The sequence below is a fragment of the Apus apus genome, chromosome 19 (genome assembly GCF_020740795.1).
Source record: "Apus apus isolate bApuApu2 chromosome 19, bApuApu2.pri.cur, whole genome shotgun sequence".
Classification (NCBI taxonomy): Eukaryota; Metazoa; Chordata; class Aves; order Apodiformes; family Apodidae; genus Apus; species Apus apus.
The window spans coordinates 10,331,370-10,354,603 of NC_067300.1; the positions used below are offsets into that span (position 1 = coordinate 10,331,370).

Below are 23,234 nucleotides of genomic sequence, written 5' to 3' on the forward strand. Positions count from 1 at the left end.
GTGTGTAGAAGGTGCACCACAGCAAGGCAAACATGACCAAAAATGGTCTGGGATAATGATGGCATGAGTAAAAGAATGTGTAAGGTCATCTGAGAAGTGATGCTGCATGATCCTGGCAAATCCTCAGCATGGAGCATGGCATGTGAAAACTAGCAGGAAGGCATCGAGGGCCCAGGGTGGTGAGCTGTGGGTAGTGTCTACTCTCCACCTTCTTTTCTGTGGAGTTTCCCAGTGACTGATGTGCTCTACAGCTGAAAGGGGTTGTTGAACACAAAGTTCATCTTGTGAATAGATTTAAGGTGATATGTTTCACTGCTCCCAAAGAGACCTGGGGCGCAATAAGCACAAGTAAAATGGTTGCTTTGTGAGTGCCTCCTAAAAACCAGCCATATAGTAACCTGACTTAGCAAGAAATTCCCAACTGCCATCATATGAAGGCATGTTGTGTTGTCTTCTTTATAGTAAATGTTTCATTCTCCAGTATCCTTCTCAGTTAGTGGTTAGAACAGCCCCTTGCACTGTAGAATTTAGGTGGGCGGTCTCTGAGCTATACATGGTGATCAGCAGAAGAACTTTCTTTAGGGTTACAAGTGCTGACTAACAAAAAGTCTGTTTTCTCAACAGGAACCTCATACTCTGAAAATGATAGCAGCTGTTCCTCATCCCCATGTGAAAATGGTGGCAGCTGTAGGGATTTGGAAGGGGGTTATCAGTGCACCTGCCCTGTGGAGCCTATAGCCTACATGGGCATAAACTGTGAACTCCTCTATGATGCATGCAGTAAATATGAGTGTCCTGCTCAAAGGATTTGCAGCGCAACCCCAGGACTCCTGGAATATGAGTGCATCTGTATGCCTGGCTTCACAGGTATTGACTGTAGCATTGATATTAATGAGTGTGAGAGCAGCCCTTGTGAAGATCCTAGATTTGAGTGTGTAGATGGTGTAAATGGATACACCTGTAAATGCCAAACAGGACTGACTGGAGAAGGCTGCCAAACAGAAAGCTCTGTGTGCTCCAGCCATCCCTGCCTGAACAATGGGACATGTGTCGAGGGTCCTGGGGACTATTCCTGCATCTGCCAGCCTGGCTTCAGTGGAGCCAACTGCGGGGACAACATCGACGAGTGCGCCTCCAACCCCTGCCAGAACGGAGCCATCTGCCGAGACAGGGTGAACGAGTACAGCTGCTTCTGTGTGCCTGGCTTCCAGGGGTACAACTGCGAGATAGACATCAACGAGTGTGCATCCCGGCCCTGTAAAAACAATGGCACCTGCCTGAACCAGATGGACCATTACCTGTGCCAGTGCAGCCCTGGCTACACAGGTACCCTTCATGGCGGGTGCTGGTCGGGTGGTTGGGTTACAGCTCGCTGCTCTTGTAGTGCCACATTAGCCTGCTGCTAGGTGTTGTAGTGTTAGTAGCTGTCCTGAGAAGCTGTTGTTGTACAGCCATGAGACTAAAATCTCTCTTGCATGATTAGTATTTCTGGAGTGTTAGATATTGTGTGTAAATAATGGTGTAGGGATTGTTGTGGCTTCTGGGAAATAGTTGAGGCTTTGATTTCCATGGATGGTGTGGATGTTGAGAGACATGGATGCAAGAGTGAAAGCGAGGGGACTGTCTGTGACTTGGAAGTACTAGATACAAAGTAGATGTGATTAATTCTCAGTATGAAATTAAGGGAGATATACAAGAAAAGAGCTTTATTATCAGGAAACATACTCAGTGTTTCCAGATAGAACTTATCTCTGCTTGTCTGGTCTGCAGTACTAGTCCTGCAGGATTTTTCTGGAATAAAGAGGCTTTCAGCTGGAGATTTCTTTTCCAATTCTTTCACACCGAGAAAATGTTTTTTTGGCATGTGACATAAATATATCTTTTTTTGTGCATCTGTGCTAATGGTGTCTTAGAGAGTAATCTACAACTGTGAATTATATGTGAGGGAGGCAGTGGGAGGTTCTCCTGCCCCCAGCCCTGTTCAGGGTGGAATGCAGTTGTACTGCGCCCATGTCTGCCTGGTACCACCTAGCACATGAACTTTCTCAGCCTTCCTCCTTGTCACAGACTGAAGTGTTTTAAAAGAGGTTACTGTGGAGGAATGCTGCTGATTACCAGTGGAATGAGGAGAAGTTACAACATCAGGAATGCAGTCCCTGATGCTGACTCACTCTGATAAAAAATAACAGAGATGAAGGGGGAAAAAAGGCAGAATTTTTGTGTAGGCCTTAAGATTATGACTGATTTGAGTATCAAGCATAATTCTGTCTTTGCAAATCAGTTTCCTTTTTATCTTTATGCTGAATTCTCAATTCAGGATTGTGGGATTCCCCTGCCAAGGAAGTGATAAAATGACCCAGGCAGCTGGGGGAGCTTGTGCTCTACGTTATTTTGATGTGAAATATGAGGCTTTACCTTATGATCTAGTGCTTCATCCAGAGGTTCTGTCACCATTGGCTAGTGAGGTCAGGTTGTTTTCTGGTGCTTGGGGCTGGAATTTGGATGAAGGAAGTTTTGTGTGGGTATTGACAGGCTTGAACCTGCAGATTAGGGGCCCCACATTCCGTCAGGATTAGGATAGCCATGTCCACTATGTGGTGAGCCTTTGCCAAGAAGGGGGGATTAGATAGATTGGCAGGTGCCACTGGAATGACTCAGGTTTGGAGGTGATGCCAGGGCATGGACTCTAAAGAGGTGGAATATAGTGTGGTCAAACAGTTGCATAGAAGTCATGCAGGAGGTCTGTTCTGTTAGGGAAAGTTGAGACTTTGGACCAAAAAAGCATGACTTGCTGTTATTTTTGGCTAGTAGTATTGGATCTCACACCTAATTTTTAGTGGCATTTCAGAATAAAATCACTTACTGATACCTAGTATCACTGTAATTAGCATTTTGCACTGCTTTAATGCTTTTTCCTAGGTATCTAAAAGCAAGTTACAAATATTATTTAAACAAAAGGAACAATGTTTTGGAGAAGCAGGTAGAGATCACTTTCCCATACCCAAAATGCAGCTGCCTCTGATATAGATAGAACACTGGATCTGATGAACAGCAGTGCAGCACAAGTGAGGGGTACCATGTCTAGTTAAAACTGTAAGAGCTGTATCCTATCTGAAAGTGTAAATAACACTGACTAGCACTGGGATTCTTTTCTTCCCATCCCAGTCCTCAAAGGATCTCAAACCAAAACAGCTATCATTAGGTTTTTAAGAACTGCACGTAAGAAGAAGATGTAATAGCTTTCCCAGAAAATGGATGTAACTTGGAGGTGCTGACTGGCTACTTCAGCCAACCTGAATGAAAGAGACTGAAGCAAATAATGGAAAATATTTTTTATGTTGATAGACTAAAATGCAAAGTCTAGACAAAATAATTTTGTTTGCAAATAAAAACTAAAGGTCTTTAATTTGTAAGAATCACATGCTGTTCATGAGCTCCCAATATTCTTATGGCAAAATTAGAACAGATCACTATGCTGGCCAGGTTTGGCTGATAACATAGCTTTGGTGGTTCCAGGTCAGTCCAGGCAGCACAGATATAGTTACTGGATTTGTAACCCAGATATTTCTCTGTTTTGTAACAAAGGTATAAACTGTGAGGCTGAAATAGATGAATGTGATTCAGACCCTTGCCAGAATGGGGCCTTGTGCAATGATTACATTGGGTTCTACACCTGCACCTGTGAACCAGGTTACCAAGGAACCCACTGTGAGGTGGACATCAACGAATGTGTGAGCCAGCCATGCCAGAACAATGGGACATGTCATGACCTCGTTAACAGGTGAGAAAAATCAGTTTTGTTTGGGCAATTAGATACCAGAACTTATCCAAAGTTCTACTTACTGTAACCCATGAAAATCAGAGTAGAAGATTTGTGGGGGGAATTGGATTTAATGAAAGGTATGTCCCAGTGGCAGTAACTGAGTGTGCTTTATGCCAGTAAGAGAGGAGGACCCCTCCCAGTAGCAGAACTCCTAGAAAGCTTAAAGGAAGGTAGGAAAATATTCCTGTTACTGCTTCCAGCTGGCATATCAGACACAGAGGGAATTGATTTGCAGAGCATGAACAGCAAAGGCAACTGCTGAGAACACACCTGTGTGTCTGAATTTACCTCTTCATATATAAGCTGTGAACTCAGAGGCTGCTGAGGGCTGTCTGCTTGATCATTAGCAGGGCCTGTTTGTGCAGATAGAACTGTCTTTCTGTTCTGCCCCACAAGTGGGTATGAGGACCAACAGCTTAGCTCCATTTGCTCTTTCCTCATACTGGGCTTTGCAGTTAAATTAATAGGTTCTGCATTGCTCTGTTTTGCTGCCCCATAGGTACCGTTGTGACTGCAGTGACACAGGCTTCGAGGGGGACCACTGTGAGTTGGATATCCTGGAGTGTGCCTCTGAGCCCTGTCTGAACGGGGCTACGTGTGTGGAGGGAGTGAAAAACTACAGCTGTGCCTGCTGGCCAGGTAGGTTAGAAATTTATTTTATGATGTGTTGGCACACTGCCATGGAGAGCACATGCCAAAGCGCTCTGTTGAAGGAGTAAAGAATTAATCATCATGCTGCATGGTCCAGTGTGATCTTCTGTTGTCTGAAATAGCGAGGCTGCCACTGCTGCCCTTTGCAGCCCATCCCAAGAGCCAGTTGATCTCATTGCTGGGAAATGCTCCGTGATTCTCAATTATAAAATTTTCTTTCTTTTCTGCCTTGTTCCATCATATGTTTTTTCTATCATGAGGTAATAATTTCCTGCAAATTGATTATTTGGCTCCTGCATTTGACATGGTGGGAAAGGTGGAGGGCACTGGGACTCCCTACTAGATGAGCTGCAGTATCTTCTGAGTCTTATTCTCACCTTCAAGGCAACCACAATATTTGGGAGACTAGTTCCGGTGAGGATGTGTGTGATGTTGACACTGATATCTCCTGGCAGGCTATACGGGGCAGCACTGTGAGGAGGATGTGGATGAGTGTGCAGCAGATCCCTGTCACAACGGAGGTGTGTGCTTGGAGCGATCCAACCCAGCCCACTATGGAACACAACCTGACTTCCCCAGTGATTTCAGCTATAGCCAGGCAGCTGGTTTCCTCTGTTGGTGCCAGCCAGGCTTTGCAGGTGAGCTATGCAGTGAATGGTCACCCTGTTTGTAGCTGATAGGTGCTTTATGGTTTGACTGAAGGGTTGGTATTTCAGAGGGAGGGCAATCCAATGCACCAGGAAGGTGCTATGGTTCATGTGCTGGATGGATCCATTCAGCTCTCTGAGTGGCATCCCCTGTCCATTGAGCTTGGCTGCAGGCTGACGCCACAGCCCATGCACTTTCCAAGTGCATTGATGAATGCCCTCTGGCTATGCAGGTGCCAGGGTGTTTCTCTTTGTCACTCATGCCTATGACAGAATTCATCCCTGGGGGGTATCTGTGAAACGCCTCATCAGAGGAAACTTGATTCCATGGAGTCCCAGATAACTATTCTAGGTGTTTCCTTGATGAGACAACTCTCATGACAATACGTGTATAATTGGAGTGGGTAGGAGAAGAAGGGGTTTTTGGTGTCTTGCTCTTGGAGCAAGAAGCTTTGTGTTGTTCACCTGAAATATCACAGTTTGCCTGGTTTACAGATACGTATAGTTCAAAATATTTTTTTGCATTTTTAGATGACAAAAAACGAAGTACAAAAAATTATTAATGCAGTTGTCATTCAGATTCTTTCACTGATGCACTTAAGAGACCTGTTTGTGCTTCCATTTCAAAGGGGAGACCTGCTTTACTAACATCGATGAGTGCCAGTCCCAGCCGTGTCAGAATGGAGGGCTCTGTGAGGACCTTGTTAATGGCTTCCTTTGTCACTGCCTGCCAGGTTATTCAGGTAATGTTGGTGACGGGGTGGCTGGAATCGGCTCCTTCTGGTTAACTAACGCTGAGGTGCTGCAGGACTGGATTCTAGCCCTGGGTAGCCCAGACCACTGAGCAGGACTGGGCTGAGCTGCAGGGAGTGTGGCAGTGGTGCAGTGGGGATGCTTGCAGCTCAGGGCTCAAGTGCCATGGGAAAGCTGTGTGATTTTGGTCAAGGAAGTGGGTAGGCTATGAAGAAGATTTCTTTCCTAAGGGATTGTATCAAGGTTAACAAAACGAGCTTTCAATAAAAAACAGGTGATGCATTCTAGTTGTCACAAGCTACTGACTGAAGTAGATTGGTTCACCAGCACATACATATCTGTAAAACATCTGCATTCCCTAACACCCCTGGATGATAAGAGCCAGTGATTTTTGGCTGAAGGTAGTAATCTGCTGTGTTAGGAGGTCAAAAGGTCTTTGTAAAGATGTGAGCAAATGAAGCCTTCTCTGTTTACAAGGGATAGGGAGTCTGGATTCTTACACAAATGCCCTGCCTGACCCTAATGGGTCTCAGTTTTCTAGCTGAAAAGCTAGGGGATGTTGGATATTGCACGTCAGCTCTGTTAGGAAGGTATGCTGCTAGCTGATACCAAACCTAATCTTTGTTTAAAATATTCGTTCTCAGCCTTCTGCATCTTTTAAATTCGATGTGTACTCTGTTTTGAGCAATGTAACACCAAAAAGTAGTTTATAAAAAAGGTGATCCCCAGCACAATCTTGTGTTTTTGAGGTGGATGTAACCTTTCTGCAGCGTTCCTAGGCTGCCATCTCGTGGGAAAAAGGAAAACTTGAAGCCAGAAGAAGAAACCCTTGTCCTTTAACTTCTTGGAACAGCAGGTAGCAGCATTCCAGAGATAGTCTTCGGACTTTATTGCATGGGAAAGTGGTTGAGCTGTATTGGCATAACTGTGCAGCTCTTTCCTGGAAGACCATTGCACAGGTAGTTGAGCTCCCAGAATCTCAAATCAACTTCTAGTTAACTCCTGGTGTAACTGGGCTGAATTCTCAGGGGGGTGTTGCTGGCTCTCCTTGATTAATTTGGATTCCTCATTTAGAGTAGGCCAAGAAAAATTTGCATTTGCAGGTAAGATCTTTGAAAACAGGCTTTTATCTAAGATCTTTATTGCTACTTTCTTAGGTGGTTATAATGTTGTATTCATTAACTGAGATCTTGTCCAAAGAGATGGTTTAAAGTTTATCCTACTTTTCAGAATTCCAGCTCACGTATGTGCCCTGCTCCCTTTTCCTCCCTCAGTGCCCCAGCACCCTTGCAGAGTTCAGAATGTCTTTGTGCTTTGCTGAACTGCAGATCTGTTTAATCCTTTCCAATTCTTAACGTGCTCAGGGGCAGAAAAGCTGACAGAGACACTGGGTGATGGGCAGAGGAGTGCTAGAGTTCATTCTGTTGCATCGAATTTGGGTTCATTAGTACTTGAAGGGGATTAGAAGCAGGTTGCTCTTCTGGATATTGCTTTTGGTAAAGGACTTTGTCTCAGCTGAGCTAGTTCTGACACATTACACAGAGAAGGGCTGGGAGCAGTCTGTGAGATCAGTGAGTGTGTGTGGAGGAGTGAAACTGACAGGGAAATAATAGCAATTAATCTCCCCTCCTTTGTCAATTAATCCCAGTACAGTCATGCTGGGTAAACAGCTTATTACTTCATATTAGGATCACAGAACAACTTTGTGAAGCTTCCCATAATGTTTCTGTTCAAAACACATTTCTGTGGCAGCTTAGATCTGCCTTGAACTTGGGCTTAAGCTGCCTCCACTGATTAAAGTGAACTCGCTACTCTGATGAAGAATGCTTTCTTGGGGCAGCAGGGGTTCTTTCTGTATTTTTTTTTTCTTCACTCTGAGGAATTTGGGGAGTGCTGGGATAACAATGTGAGTCAGGAGAAATTCTTTCTTTGCAGATTAACTGCCTCAGTGCTGTCTCAGGCTACAGCAGTGCAGGGAGATGAGCCAGCTCCCTCTGAAATGTAGTTGTTGTGGAAGCAGTGCCTCATTCCTGAGAGCACCACATAATGAGGTCTGAAGAGTCTGGCCAGTGCATCAGGCTGTGCTTTAGAATGATTCTTGCATGATCTGGGAAATTATGTCAAATGTGGTCAAGAGAAAAAGCGTATTAGGAAATGTCTGTCTTTTAGAAAAACCCCAAAGTGAATTTTTTATTCATAGGAATGGTTTCAGTCCATCATGTGTGTACTAGGTAACAGTGTAGGTGAGGACTCAAAAGACAGGTAACTCCATTTGGAATGGGAACTGATCTTCAATGTAATCACTTAAGTGGAATTCTGCTCGTTTGTTCTTCAAAAGCTTTTAAATGGCCTGAGTGCTCCCACTCATATTTCCACTACTGCCAAGGTTGTCTTTAGAAAGGGAGGGTCCTAAAACCCAGTGCTGTGTGTTGGTCAGCCTGAATGAGAGAGGAATGGGAACACCAGCATTTCAATTCCAGACATCCCTTGGCAGTGACACCTTGTGAGGGTTTTTTTGCACATGGCTGAGGAAAGCTTCTGCTTTCATGAGAAATCAGAGGGTCATGTGGTAAATTTGGCAGGGATTGTGATTGGGAATGTGTCTTAGTATAACTAGAGTGCTTATTGACCATTTTAATTTGTTCAACCATAATGTTTTTGTCAGTTTTTCTTAAAGAAGTAGGATAGCTTCTGTACAGCTTGCTATAAATGGTTACTGTGTAAGAGTGCTAGCCCAGATCAAACAGGTGTCATGGATCATGAAATAAATGGGAGATGCTTCTTCCTTCTAACCACCTTTGGGCAGATTAGGTTTTTTTGTGCACATATTTCCTGATGTTAGATTTGGTGTAGAGATGTAGCCTCCACAGAAAGGGCAGTTAAAAGGTTAAGACAGTAGAGAGATTAGAGGACTGTTCTCCCTTCAGCAGGATCCCGTTGGGTAAATAGAGCTGATGGGAGATAGGGAACACTTGGTGAGCCCTGCCCCTGCTTCCCTTCTGTTCTACATTGCATCTCCTTTCTTCATCCTAGCCCCATGGTTAATCAGACTTTTTGACTTCCCTGTCATCTGACCAGGCTGCTGCTACAGCATACGCTGCAGTCTAGGTCCTGCTTGTGTCTGGCTGTCAGGTGAGCTTTGACCAACAGTGTCCTCTGAGGTTCTGACGCTTGTGACTGCACAGTCTGTTTTGAGCTAGCCCTTCACGTAGATTTTCTGACCACAAACAGCCAGCTCACCATGGTTAAAGACTTTTGAGAGGATTATTAGTGGTGGAGCAACTCTGATGAATTAAATTGGACTTCCTTGCTAATGAAAATGGGTGAAGCCCAGCTTAATGTCATCTTTAGAATCAGGCCAGACAATTTCTTGGGCAGAGCAGCATCCAAGAGAGACAAGAATTCTCCTGGGCATGGTGAGGTGGCTGTCTTCTAATGGTGTGATAATGGATTTGCTTGCCAGGAGGCCACCACTTGCAATGTGAACTGCCGTGTACACTTCAGGCAGACTAGAGTTTCCTTCCCTTTCCTTAAGGGAAGGCTAGCTTTTGAGCCTAGGGTGCCTCTGAAGCCTGGAAAAAATTTCTTCAATTTCTGGGACTCATTTACCAACACAGTGAGAAAGTTGCTAATCTAAATAACATACGTGAAATTTGGAAATTTCTATTCAAAGTTCATTTTCTGTGACATTTTTTTGGTAAGAACCCTCTGATATATTTGGTGTTCTTTATCTTGACCTTCAAGAAGTTTTGCAAATTAGTAGGAACAAAATAAATCTCTGAATTTAAACACCATGACTGAATCTTGTAACTTGCATGATTGCCAGTGTTTAAGAATGAGATTAAATCATCTGATACTTCTAATTTCTTTAGAATCCTCCAGTTCCAAAGAACTGAAGCAGTTACTCCTCGGTTGCACATAGCTTGAAACAGATGTTCCGTGATCCACCATTTTGGCTTATAAGTAGTCTTATTTAAGTATTTTACCTTGCATATATACATACTGCTCAGAATTCTTATGACTCTGTATTTCTCCATCCTCATTCTGTCTAAGAGAACCCTGGTCTGTATCATTAAGCTGATCCTGGGAAAAGAAGCAATCACAGTTTCTAATTAGAAGTACTTCCTGTAATTAATTTTAAAAAATGTAGTGACTGGGAGGGTTCAGAATCTGTGCTGACTTATGCTACATGGATTTGGGTTTGATATCATTTCCAATCAGCAGCACACAGATGGACTGTGTCTATGTAAATATATACTTGTGAGTATAAATCAATACGTGGGTCTTCTTAGAGGGGTTTAATGCTCTCCTGTCTTCACAGTTGTTCCACTTTATTGCTGCAGCAGACGGTTGAATGCGCACAAGCTAAACACTTGTGTTCTCTTGAACAATAACAGAAAGGTCACACTAGTTAATACAGATAGTATTTAAAATCTGTGCTAGGGTAGATCTATGCCTGCATAGGACCCAGATATGACTATCTGGGACATTTTGACTCCAAACACTCCTCATATCCATCCCACTTAAAATATCTATAAAATTGACTGACATGTTTTGACAGAGTGAAATGAATAAAATAGCTAGAAGAGTTGTCAGAATGCTTTCTTTTAATATCTTAAAGTGATACTGCTAGAGCAAATTCCAGACTCTGATATATGGGATTTTTTGTTTGCTTGGACCTGACATTGATACTAACAGACACTCCAAGCTTGGGGAGAAGCTCCCAGATAACATTTCTGCACAGAAATAAGAATCTTCTCTGGTTTTGTTACATCGTAAAAGTACAAGTCTGGCTCCAAGAACTTTACAATATGAAAGTAATCACATTTAAAAATAAACAAAAAAACCAAAACCACAGAGAGAAAAATGAGGTTGCAACAGCTAATTTTATAAGGTAGTTAATGAGGAAATAAAAATCTTTGGTTCTGCAGTCCCATGTTTGAACCAGTACAGTCAGCATAACTCGGAATTTCCTGCCACTCAGGTTGACTTCAGAGATGGTAGTTCACACTTGAGACTTCGCTGTGTGACTATTGCAGAGTGGAAATGCCTCTGCTCACAAGTGCCCAGAACAGGACACTTGGGGGAAGGAAAGAAGCTGCTGGTCCCTGGGTCAGTCAGTGCTGAGTGCTCAGCAGGGCCCGGCTGCACTTGGAGCCCTCCCTACTCCTATGGTTTGGCTGTTCCACAGTGGTGGAAATGCAGCCTTTTGGCTTAGGCTATAAAAAGAAAAAAACATATTTTGGCCTTACTCATGGAATTTGGCATATTCATGTGGGAGGCAGCAAGTGCAAGAGATTCCCTTGACTTTTTACTGTTGGGGCTAATGCTGTGGATCCTGCAGGGTATTACTGGAAGGCACAGGGCGAGGATCTGCTGGGGCAGGCATTCTTCTTGTCAGCACTGACAGGGGCCAGCTGGGAGGGTCAGAGCAGGCTGGATTAGATCCCGCTGCAGCGCAGGTCTCTGCTATATTGGCTAGTTTCATCTCCAATCCCTTTTTGTCTGACTGGCATCAGGAGCTTGCACACATTCTGCCGTTTCAGTCCAGCCTTTTTTTATCATTCCTCCCCCCATTTCACCCCCGTTTTTTTTCCCTTTACTGTCACAAATGTCCACAAGGAGTCGGCCATGAAATCTGTGCTGATTGGCGTGATCCTGAAGGGAATTTTTCTGCTATCAGGTAATGAGATCTCTACAGTAATTGCAATGTGTCCTGAATGTTTGTGTGCCTGCCCAGGGCAGGGAGCTGGTTGTGAGAGTAGTGGTAGCTGGAGGCATGAGAAAGAACAAGAATTGACTAGAAAGGAAGAATGTTATTTTGAAGAGACCTAAAGTTCTGTCTTGGAAAGTTTAGGGCAAGGAATTTCCTTGTTGCCGCAGGATGCCTGCGGAGCCATCCTTGTGCTGTGTGCAACTTTGCTACAATTCTGCCTGGCTCCATGCAGTACTTGGCTCCAGGGTGCTCTGAGGCATGGGTCCTCCTTCTGTACTCAGGGGTACTGTGTAAACACACAGATCCCTCCCTGTTGGTTCTGTCAAACGTTAGTTTTGCTCTTTACAGGTGTTTTTCCACTTTTCGTTTTGGCTTTAATGATTTAAATTCCTTTACTGAGAAGTAGTTTTTGGTTTAACCTAGAGGACAAACCCTTTGCTGGCCTATGCACTTCTCCATCTCCTCCCCCACCGTCTCCTTGAGTAGTAGTGCACGGTGGGAGAGAGGTCAGAGCAGTGGGTTGCCATGGAAATGGCAGTAATTGTGCAAATATAATTGTGTCGGGTCCGTTTGTTGCGGCTAATTCTTCCTCTCCCCCTTCTCCCCCTCCCTTTTTTCTTTTGATAATAATAATACAAACCCTAATTAGGATGCACCAGGGAAAGGCTGCTAGGAATTCAGCTGTCTTATGGGAGAGGGCAAGACGGTGCTGGCCGGGAAGCCCCACTGAAGCCCCGTGTTTCAAGATGGGGCCCGTGAACAGACCTTGTCCTTCAAGGTTTTTTTTCTATGTGATAGCTAAATTGGAATATCTCTCTTTACCTATGCTTGTTCTTTTAACATATTAGGTGTCTGTTCAAGCATGTGATTCTTACACTGTATACAATGAATCTTTGCTTATTAGTAGCAGTCTCTAATCATTACCTTCGTTTGGGGAAGGGCTGAACTGTATGGATTTTAGTAACACTTGCATCTATGAAACAAGACTATCCTCACCACATCAGTAGCACTTTGGAATCCAGTGAATAGATTTGTATTTGGAATCCTGCAGGCTGTTACAGCTCAATGACTTGTGTCTGTTTCTGACCCAGTCCATGTGGGCTGTTTGCTTGGGTCTCTTAGCTTCAACGCTGCTGAATTAACTGGAATGTTTGAAAATACTTGCCTCCAGATAGCAGCCTTTTTAATAACACTTGTCTGATTTTCAGATAACAAATCGCACTGATTTGCGTTTTTTAGTCTTTAACTAGATAAACTCTTTAAACATTATAAATTCTCCTAATGTTGTAATGAACTAGATTGGCAACATTGCTCTTACTGTTGATAGTTTAAATAATTGTAAACATTTGAGCTCAGAAATTTAGAGGGAACAGAGAAGACTGCATAAGAGTAACTTGGGATTGTCAAATGGAGTTGTCCTCCCCCCTTGTTTATAGGGATGCCTAAGCTGCTCCTAGAGAAAAAAAATACTTCTGAACTTCTTAATATCCACTTTCCAGTGGGTTTGCTAAGACACAACTGTCAGGTCTTGGATAAGAATAATGGATATCCAGGAAATTATCTGTACTTCTGGATACTGTGGAATGGCCTTATTTTTTCTGAAGTAGGAAATGTTCCTTTATTTTGCTGGCACCCCCTTCTTGTTTTACACTCTGTCATCTGCAGCCAAAGCCCAACATTAGAGACCCCTCTTCTATGCTGAAATTAACATCTAGGAAGCAATATGCAACTGAAATCTTCTGCCTTGTTTTGAAGTGTTTATCAAACTGGAGGTGTTCAAACACAGTTGACAAAAATAATGGGTGATAGTGGAGGAGGAGAGAGGGCAAGACAGCTGGTGCTGAAGGGTATGGCCACTGTAATGCATCTAAGGAGTTAGGGATGTAGCACCAGATAACTGTTCAGAGAGGTGAAATTGGCTTCCAGGAAAAAAAAAGTGTTAGCCAGATTTTTAGAACTCTTGCACAGTCTCCTCTGCCACCAGTTTGTTTTAAAAAAACTGCTCCCAGTTCACATCTGGCATTTCTCTGGCTTCTAGGAGGGCAAGAATCCATTTGGTGTTGTCTGAAAGGCCCTTTCCTTCTGCTGTAGGCCAGTGCAGACTGGCTGTGTGCTGCAGAAACTGTGACAGTGGTAAAGATGATGCATGTGGTTTTGGTCGCTCTAGGAAGAAACTGCCCTCCTCGTTCTGCAGCTGAACGTTCCTTTGCCTAGATAGAAGCTGTGAGGTTAGACAGCAGTGTGTAAAGACCTGAACTGTCAGCTTATTCTTTTCACCCATTCCAAACAAATTATTTAAGAAATCAAACCAGCTGCATCCCGTGGGAGAGTTTGGTGTTTAATTAGCCACCAGCCTGGGGTTGTGCACTCACCGGAGGGACTAATTTGCCACCTGGTGTGAAGCTGTCATCCCCCAGGTGTCAGCTGGGCAGCTGGGGACAGCCTGGGCAGGTGCTCCTGCTGCTCTGCAATGGAGGGAGCACCCAGGAGATGCACTCAGGCTTAGGAATGTGATAGGGGAAAATGAGACTCTGACCCTGCCTCCCAGCCTTCTCAGCCATTAAGAAATTCACAACATCCCTCCTTTTGTTATCCAAACCACTGCTGTCTTCTCCTCATTGCCCTGGTTAGTATTATCAGCTCTGATCTGAAATGAGCAGCATCTCAAGGATTTGGGACTATACCAGCCTATCTTTCTGAAGCCGTTCAACAGCCTCTTCCCTTAAATCTGCCTTTTACAGTTTTGAGAGCCCTCCAAAATGCTGCTAACTCAGAAAACTCGCTTCTCATAGTTCTACTGCCCTACTGATATTTCATAATTCCTGTTGAAGTCTTCATGTCTTGTCCCAGACTGGGATTCTGTAGGCCCAGAGATGTCCATTATACTCTGTTTATTCTGACACATTTCCTGACCATATGGCCAGGAAATGTGGCCATAGCTTTGTGCTGAATCTTAATTCTATCTTTGCTGCTTCCTTTACAGGTAAGATCACACCCCCAGTTCTGTGTGCTGAGCACACCCAGCATTAATTGCTGGAGATAAAAGGCTGTGCTGAGGTAGTATTAGCAGTTCTGAATCTGTCTGTCAGCTGAGCTCAAGGCAGACGTACTGGCCAAATTCAGTGCTTTTCCACAGACACTACACAAAGCAGTTCTATTTTATGTCAGTAGAGAGCTTTGTCCTAGGGGAGTCCGAGGTAACACTGCCTACGCAACAGCTCCAGCATAGCTGGGAAGTGCAACATTCCTAGAGCTTGGCGTTTCAGTGCTTCTTAGAGGTCCATACATGTTATGTCCCTGCACTGACACAAACTGACATTTTGGACCTGCGTCCTTTGCCTCTTTGTAGAGAGAACGCTGGTAACAGCAACTAAACACTGTGGCTGGGAAGGGTAAAGCAGCTTGATCAGGCAGCAAAGTACTAGACGTTTGTGCAGGACTGCCCGTGGGACACAGCTGGGGCATGAGGGGGGACAAACCATCTAGGCATATATTCAAGAAGCTTCTCTTTGCTAAATTGTTTTTTTTATCACACACCAAGTCCAGCTCTGGTGCTCCTAATGCCGCATCTCCCCTCAGCTCTTTCCCTCAGGCAACTCTCTAATCTCTTTGACATGCATATTCTGGCTAGTGGTTTCTCTTTACAAACGTCTTTTGTGTTTTGATTCCCCTCCTTTGTGTGTGAATTCCTTCTCTTTCTTTCTGCTGTCCTCGTTGTGCTTGCTAGCTAGATTCGGCGTGTAATGCTATTAGATTGGGATAATCCATGCTTGGTTTATCTGTGGGACTGTCTCTGAAGATTAGTGAAAACCAATGTTATGGGCTAGATAAAGTGAACTGGTTCAGAAGGGCTCTTCTGTCAGTCTGGAGATGCTCAGGAAAATGACAACAGATTTTCATTAACCAGATCTGAGTGTAATGTCGTGTAATTTACTTGAGCCCTGTTGGGATACATGTTCCTCCAGGAGAGAGACCAACTGCAGTGCAGTACTTTTTAGCCTGATCACTTCTGCAGCACTGGACAGGACTGAAATCAGCTTAGAGCACGTGTGGCAAAATGTGTGTGGAGCATGTTTTGTCTGTTGTTTGGTAATTAACTGAGTTTTGTGAGTGTTTTACAGCTGCGGGTCGTCTGGAAATCTGAAATTTCTTAACTGAGGTTTTCCCATAACTTCCCATTTTTATGCTGTGTGCAAGAGTGGTGCCCAGAACATGTTCCAGTCAGATCTGTAGACTTAATTTGAGTTTCAAAGAACCAAATCTATGTGTGAAAGAAGCACAAAGTTCTTGTCTGTGCTGTTTTGCCCCTTTAATAGCCTCTGCTTGCTCTCCTTACATGTTGATTTCCTGTGATGTTTGAGATTGCCTGGCAGAGGATGGTAGTCTGTTGGACTGGCCAAAGCTCTGTCAATGGCACCTTCTTTGAAGCATCTGGGAGGAGGGCACAGAAATGTGTTTTTCTGGCCCTTCTGGCAGTTGCAGCCCACTCCACAGTGAGCATGGGGCCTCTTTCTGGCAGCTCTTGGGGTGGTTTCCTGAAGAGAATGGCTCAGGGAGCAGCAGTGCTGGGGCAGGCGGTCTGTGCTTGCAGGCTCGCTTGGGGGGCAGCCCCAGCCCCCCGCAGTGAGATCCCCTCTCTACATCTCTTTCGCAGGTGTGGAATGTGCTGTTAACATCAATGAGTGTGAGGAGGGTCCCTGCAAGAATGGAGCTGTCTGTGAGGATGGCATTGCTGACTATACCTGCCACTGTGTCCCTAGCCAGGATGGCATTCTCTGGGGAGGGAAGAACTGCTCTGTCAAGCTCACTGGGTGCCAGACGCATGACTGCCAAAATGAGGCCTTGTGCATCCCAACCTACCAAGCTGAGAGCCACGGCCACCTGTGCCAGTGCCAGCCTGGTTTCTATGATGCCACATGCTCAACACCAACAACATTTTCCTTTGCTTCCAGAGGGTATCTCCTCATTGAGCTGCCCATGAACAATCAGAGCAGGAGGGATGTAGCAGATGAGCTTGCCAGTGTGTCCCTCCGGTTCCGAACCACCTTGCCCAGCACTATCCTTTTCTACCGAGGCCATGAAGCTGAGTACTTGTTCCTGGAGCTCTTGGATGGTATTCTGCATGCAGGACTGAAGAGGGAGGATGCTGTCTACCTGCTGCTCCTGAAGGGGCTGAGAGTCGATGATGGACAGTGGCATAAAGTTGAAGTTGTTGTGAACAGCACTGTGCAGCTGAAGCTCTGGCATGGCTCCTGTGAGGCAGGTGTCTGCTTGCAGAGCTCTCCTGTCCCAAACGGCACAGCTCCAGTCCCCCAGGCCTTCCTGAACATGTATCTTGGAGGTGCTGAGGAGCCAATGGCCAATAACACACAGAGCCAGCAAGGCTTCATCGGCTGCCTGGAAGACTTTCAGGTAGATGCTGAAGCTGTGCTCCCAGTGGATCTGCCCGTGGGGGAGTCCTCCCCGGTGAGGCAGGGCTGTGACCGGACAGAGTGGTGCCTCTCCCAGCCCTGCTCTCACGGCGGGCGCTGCGTGGACCTTTGGACAACCTTCAGATGTGACTGTCCAAGGCCGTACGGAGGCCCAGCTTGCTCATACGGTAAGTGCTGCCTGATTGACACCTGCCAGCTCCTCTCTCGACTGGTACTTCAAAGAGACTAGGTAAGCTCTGATGCTAGCTCTGGAAACAGTATTTTCTACTTGACCAGTGAGAAAAACCTCTGTAAATAAAGTTCTTGATCTCTTTTCTGTCACGTGCTCCTGAAGGAGCGAATGTCAGTTCTGTGGTGCAGGAGTCATGCCTTGTTGAGCCAGGGGTTCTGACTTCATCTTTGTATCAGATTTGTGTGAATACAGGAGGGCAGGGAAGTTGTTTGTGAAAAGCTGAGCTTCAAGATGAGCTTCTGCATTGAGGATGACTAGGAACATACCACTTTATGGATAGACACTCGAAGTGTTAAAGGAAGCTCTGACAATTTTGAGTTAAATCACATCTACTGGCATTTATTTTTTTGTTCCTGCAAGGCATATGTTAATATTGTTCCAGTTTTTTGTTTTCACTCCTGCGCCCTAAACAGGACAAGTACAAAGTTGTTCTGCTGTTACCAAATTTGCCTATTTTAAAAGCAACTTTGTAGCTTAAAAGTCCTTGAGGAAATCTGCTAGCTGGCAAGGGCTCTGCTAGAACTCTGTTTCCCTCCTGCTACTTAGGTGCTTGAATTCATGCCCTCCAGAGAAAGCAAGGACATATTCATCTAATCTTCAATTTCACAGACCTGTGTGGGGAGAGAGCACAATGACACTGCGTGTTGAAAATGCTGGGAAGAAAAGTCTTGCACCGTTCATTAGCAGCTTAGAACATGTGCCAGCTGCATGCCCCTTGTCACTGAGCTGATGTGCGTTTCTTTTCTCTTCCAGAGCACCCAGCAGCAACATTTGGCCTAGAGAATTCCACCAGCTTTGCCTCTTTCACCCTTTCCAAGAGCCTTGGTGCAAACTTCAACATCTCCTTTTTCATTCGTAGTCGGAAACCAAGCGGTTTGCTACTGCAGATCGGCAACGCCACCGAGCCCCGCCTCACCCTGTACCTGAAGAGCGGCAGGCTGAGCATAGAGATGGAATCTATGGATGTGGTGACATTTCCTGAAAATTTAGTTGATGGGAGAAGACATCTGGTAGCTCTGTCTTTCCAAGAAGGAATTGTTGGTGCTCACCAGTCAGACACATACGTGGAGCTGGGACAGCTCAAAGCAAGGCCTCTCTTAGCGGGGCATGAAGTGCATGTTGGTGGACATCCTGACCCAGACAGCACCCATATGTGGGGAGGGTATTTTAAAGGCTGTTTGCAGGACATCCAACTGAACAGCCTCAGAGTACAGTTTTTTCAGGTTGAGAACTACAGTCTGCCGCAGGACCTGAACAGGACTCAAGAAGATAATCTTGTGAATGGTTGCATCTCTGATGACACCTGCAAGGTATGTTGTCACTCTACATGTGTACAGTTGTTTATTATAGATCTGTGATTACAGAAGAGTTTGACTGTTGCTGATACCAGGAAGAGGAGAAAGTGTTTTTCAAGTACCACATTTTCTTCAGCTCCTCTGTAGTATTTATAGTTTGTGAACCTGGGCAGCACAGAGACCCTTGTGCTTCCTTTACGGCTGTTAAGTCACTATTTTAATTACTCCTCTTCCTTGATTCAAGCATTGCTTGTACTAATCTTTGTCACATGTCCTGCTACCAAGCTCTCTTAGATCCAAAGGTGAATTATGCTGCTTCTAAGTTCTGCTACTTTGTTTTTCAGTCTGAACCATGTCAGAATGGTGGCAGATGCACTGTCACTTGGAATGATTTCCATTGCAGCTGTCCAGCAAATTTCACTGGGAAATTTTGTGAAGAGAGAGTCTGGTGTGAAAGTGACCCATGTCCTGAAGCTACCATGTGTGTGGATGTTCTAGCAGGATATGTGTGTAAGTACTGTTCACGGCTTATGTGTTGGTAAAGTCCTTCAGGTTCACTGTCTGTAACAAGTATTCCTAGTTTGTACTGTTGCACCAGGTTCTGACAGACCCTAGGTGGTACTCAAAGGTCTTTTCTTCACTTGCTTTGACTTGGTCAGGGAGGAACCTGTCCACTTTTGTGGAATTACTGTCTACCTTAGGATCACTGCAGCACAAGGACCATCCTGCTCTCTGCAGCATTAGTCTTGGGTTATTTCATCAAGTAGGACCCAGTTAAGTATTGCTAAAGTGTTTCAGTTCTCTTCTAAGACAGAACTATGGAGAATGTAGAAAATTAGTTAATGATGTTATCATTAGTTAATGATGCCCTGGTGTGGAGGGGGTGTTGTCTAGTGGCTGGAAAGTGTCCTGGAACTCCAGATGTCAGGATATTTCCAGCTCTGCCACTGGCCACCTCTGCAGCTTTGGATGTATTAGTTTCCTGAATTATGTTCTAGTTTTTCTAGCAGTAAAAGGGGAATAGTTGTTTTTTTGTGCAGTGCTGTGAAAATGAGGAGTAAAAATTGCTCCACCAGAGTTGGATATTGCGGTTAAGAGGTCCAGTTGTAATCAGGAAGAGCTTTAAGGATGTCAGCAGCTAGGCCTGTAATCCTATTCACACTAAGCTTACATGATTCCTGAGAGGGAACCTGCCAGGAGTTTGCCATTGGTCTGTCTCAAACATGACACCAACTGTCTATCTAATGACTGGTGCTCACCCCTTTGTTTATAGGTCTGGCTAACGCAACATTCCATAGTTTTGCTGCTGTTGAATTTACCACCAACACTTCAGTGACCAGAACTCTGAGCAGCCTCCACGTGGATTTCAGAACCAGGGATGAAGATGCTGTTTTGCTTCGGGCTGTGGAAGAAGTTGATTCCCTCCAGATAGCTATTAAGAACTCCTCCCTGCTAGTGGACATCAGGAGTGGGAACAGCATCGAAGGTGTGAGGTTCCAGAGCCAGCAGCCCCTCACAGACGGGGCCTGGCACAGCATCTCCCTGGCAATGGAGGAGCCCACTGCACCTTCCTCCAGGTGGTGGGTTTGTGTGGATGGGTCTGTGAACATGACTCTGCAAGGCAATGCCGGGAACCTGGACTTCCTCAAGAACAACACCCTGGTGGTTCTGGCTGAAAATTACACCGGCTGCCTTGGACAAGTGAAGATAGGGGGGATCTACCTGCCATTCACTGCCCCCCTCCCGTACCCCCAGCCGGAGCAGTTCCAGCAGTCCAGCAGCAGGACCATCCAGCTGGGCTGCACTGGGGCTGACGTCTGCGCTTCCAGCCCTTGCCTCAACGCCGGCACCTGCCAGGACCTGTTCAACTCCTTCAACTGCACCTGCAGGGCGGGCTGGGGGGGGCTGCTCTGCGAGGCCGATATCGACGACTGCCAGTCAGGCCCGTGTGTGCACGGAGACTGTGTGGATGCAGTAGCAGATTTTCAGTGTGAATGTTTCCGGGGGTTCATTGGGAAGAGGTGTGACATCAATGTCGACGACTGCGTGCGGCACCAGTGCCAGAACGGAGCCACCTGCGTTGATGGCGTGTATGGGTACTCCTGCAAGTGTCCTCCTCAGTATTCAGGACCTCGCTGCGAGTAAGTGCCTTGGTTGGTTTGATGCAGGGGTGAGAGGAACCCCAGATAAACTGGGCTTTTACTTTGGGACACTTTGGGAAAATTTTTCATTGCAATTATCTGGTAGGTAAAGCACCTAAACTCTGCTGTGTAATTGGAAGGTGCTGTCCAGGTCCAAATCCTCACTGAAAGGTGCTCAGCCTCACATGGGACAAGGATCCTTCCTTCTTATGTGAGTTATCCCCATACTACATTTCAGAGCTGCTTAAAGTACTGTAGCCTGTTGTCACTTCCTCTTTCATTCCCCAAGAAATTAATCTTATCCAGGATTTTTACTCTCCTCAGGCATATTCTTGTATTGATTTAAAACAAAACAGAACAAACAAAAATCCCACTGGCCTACTTAAGAGAGGAGGCTGGAGCAGGCTGTGTTCTAGTTTCAGGTGCGCTGAGTGTCCTGGGGTGATGGAAATGGTCCCAGCACAGATGTGTGTGTGGTCCCTGGGCCAAGTGCAGAAGAGGAACAAACCAATCTCTGCTGAGCATGCTGTTTCTGATAAACCTTTGACACTGGGTTTAGAGGGATTACCTGAAGCAGGAGTTCCTAACTCGTTAATTTTGCTACTAGTGGTACACAAGCCAGCTTCAAAACCTGGGAGCAGGAAGCTGCCTGTGCTCATGAAGGTGCCCACTGCTGCTATGTCTGCCCAAACATTACCCTGACAAATGATTTCCTATAACACTAGATAAAAATACATTCTACACCTAGACTGATTAACAGCATTCCGGCACCCAAGGGCTTGGTTGTATTTTGTGGCATTCGTCCTAAGACTACGTGTATTGTTTCTGTGTACTGGTTAAAAAAATACCTATTTGAGTATCCTGCTCCTTATCAAATGTGTGCTGGCAGAAAAAAGTTCCTTTCCCTGTCACCTGGCTGCCTGTACTGCTTAGCAGTGCACATTTCATGATCCCTTTGTGGAGCTCATATAAAATTTGGTGGAAAATTGTTACAGAGTCAGAAGGGCTGGAGTTTTTTTGATAAGGTCTGTCTACATAACATTTTTATTAGTTTGGAAATAAATCCAGCATATTTTAGTCACAAAGGTATGTCTTGTATTAGTAAAGAAAGTAGGGATCAATGTGTTACTTAGACTTCATCTATGTGCCTGTTCAAACTGAACATAGAGGTGATTGAAATTCAGCCATGTAAATATTTATCTAATCTACCCAGGTCGAATTCCCTGCTGTTCTTACTCTGTTCTGGTGTAGACAGTTTTCTGGGACCTGCCTTACCCTCTTTGTCACCAGGCTGTGCTGTGGTTTCTATTCCAGCATTATCCCATCTCTGTTGGTATTTCTATCAGCAAGAACAGGTAACTGTTAGAGAAGTCTCAGAACTGCCACAGCTCCTTCATGTTCTCTGGGCATGCCCAAAGTAACGCCCTGATATTACGGATGGTTTCTGGGACTATTCCCTTCTCCGTTTGTACCAGACTCCTTCCTATAAATTCCAGTGGGTGCTTATGACCCTTGCCAGCCCAGTCTCCACCGAGCCCCAAGCATACTTTTATCTGTCCCCAGAATGGGTTGTGCTAAAGGCTGCCTCTTGCTTTTCCCAGATGGCCATTCCCACCCGAGCAGTGTGGCAAGAACTTCACCTGTCTGAACGGTGGCAAATGCATCAGTGAGAGCTGGGGAGCCAACTGCACGTGCAGGCCAGGCTTCACTGGAAGGAAGTAAGTGCTCATTTCCTGGTGCTCTGGTTCTTACATCAGTGGGATAGCTGAGCACGTTCAGATGCTTTATCCTCTTTCATCTCCTTTTGCCATTCCAACACCTTTTCCTAAACTGTAAACTAGCAGTTACTTTTAGAAGAGGCAGGCTTGATCTGATCCTGCTGACAATACCAATTTTTGCAGGGTGAAAGGATTCCAGGTAGTTCTTGTGCCTCATGAGAATTCATTAATTGAGGTAGAAACCCACAGGGGCTCCAGCCACACTGAACTGTCAAAAGCAGGAGGAGTATGAATGGGTGACACTATCCTGTTGTTGGACCCTGGAGAAAGCACCTGAAAAAGATAGAACAGGAACTTTTGAAATAAATTAGGCTGTTGTAGACTGCATAGTCTTGTGTTCTATGGCACAAGAACATATATGAGAAAGTTCACTTAATTCTAATACACTTTTCTTTTCCAGTTGTCAAATTAATATAAACGAGTGTGATCCAAACCCCTGTCAGAACGGAGGGACCTGTCAAGACTCTGAGAACAAGTACGAGTGTGTTTGCAGTTCCAGCTACACCGGGGAGCGCTGCGACATCAATGTAAGCACTTCCCTTGGCTCCTGGGAGCTCCTGCCCCCAGTGCCTGTGGGAGGCAGCAGCGGTGGGTTCAGCAGAGCGTTGGGTGTCAGTGACACTGCCCACGGGTCACACAGTGCCCTGCCTGTGTCCTGGCTAAAGCACAGCTGGAGATCAGCTGGAACCACAGACCTGAAGTGGGAAATTATTTTTCTTTGCTGTTGGATATTAAGTCTCCAGCATGTCAGCAACTGCAGCATGGG

The 23,234-nt window shown here is 45.3% G+C and overlaps 2 protein-coding genes across 4 annotated transcripts in view; one reads left to right on the forward strand and one right to left on the reverse strand.

Annotated features, from left to right (window-relative positions):
- The window catches only part of CRB2 (crumbs cell polarity complex component 2), a 38,609-nt gene that overhangs the window by 9,228 nt on the left and 6,147 nt on the right, over positions 1-23,234 (forward strand). For all 3 annotated transcript variants that reach the window (XM_051636988.1, XM_051636989.1, XM_051636987.1), the window contains exons 2-12: positions 625-1,326; positions 3,586-3,781; positions 4,323-4,462; positions 4,930-5,112; positions 5,751-5,864; positions 16,245-17,189; positions 18,008-18,564; positions 18,894-19,059; positions 19,823-20,690; positions 22,292-22,408; positions 22,869-22,995. In XM_051636988.1, coding sequence (XP_051492948.1) covers positions 625-1,326; positions 3,586-3,781; positions 4,323-4,462; positions 4,930-5,112; positions 5,751-5,864; positions 16,245-17,189; positions 18,008-18,564; positions 18,894-19,059; positions 19,823-20,690; positions 22,292-22,408; positions 22,869-22,995 — 4,115 coding nt within the window. The remainder of the gene's footprint in view (positions 1-624; positions 1,327-3,585; positions 3,782-4,322; positions 4,463-4,929; positions 5,113-5,750; positions 5,865-16,244; positions 17,190-18,007; positions 18,565-18,893; positions 19,060-19,822; positions 20,691-22,291; positions 22,409-22,868; positions 22,996-23,234) is intronic.
- The window catches only part of DENND1A (DENN domain containing 1A), a 194,478-nt gene continuing 193,635 nt past the window's right edge, over positions 22,392-23,234 (reverse strand). Inside the window, exon 26 of the mRNA XM_051636998.1 lies at positions 22,392-22,741. Within this exon, the coding sequence (XP_051492958.1) occupies positions 22,622-22,741 (120 nt within the window). The 3' untranslated portion in view covers positions 22,392-22,621. The remainder of the gene's footprint in view (positions 22,742-23,234) is intronic.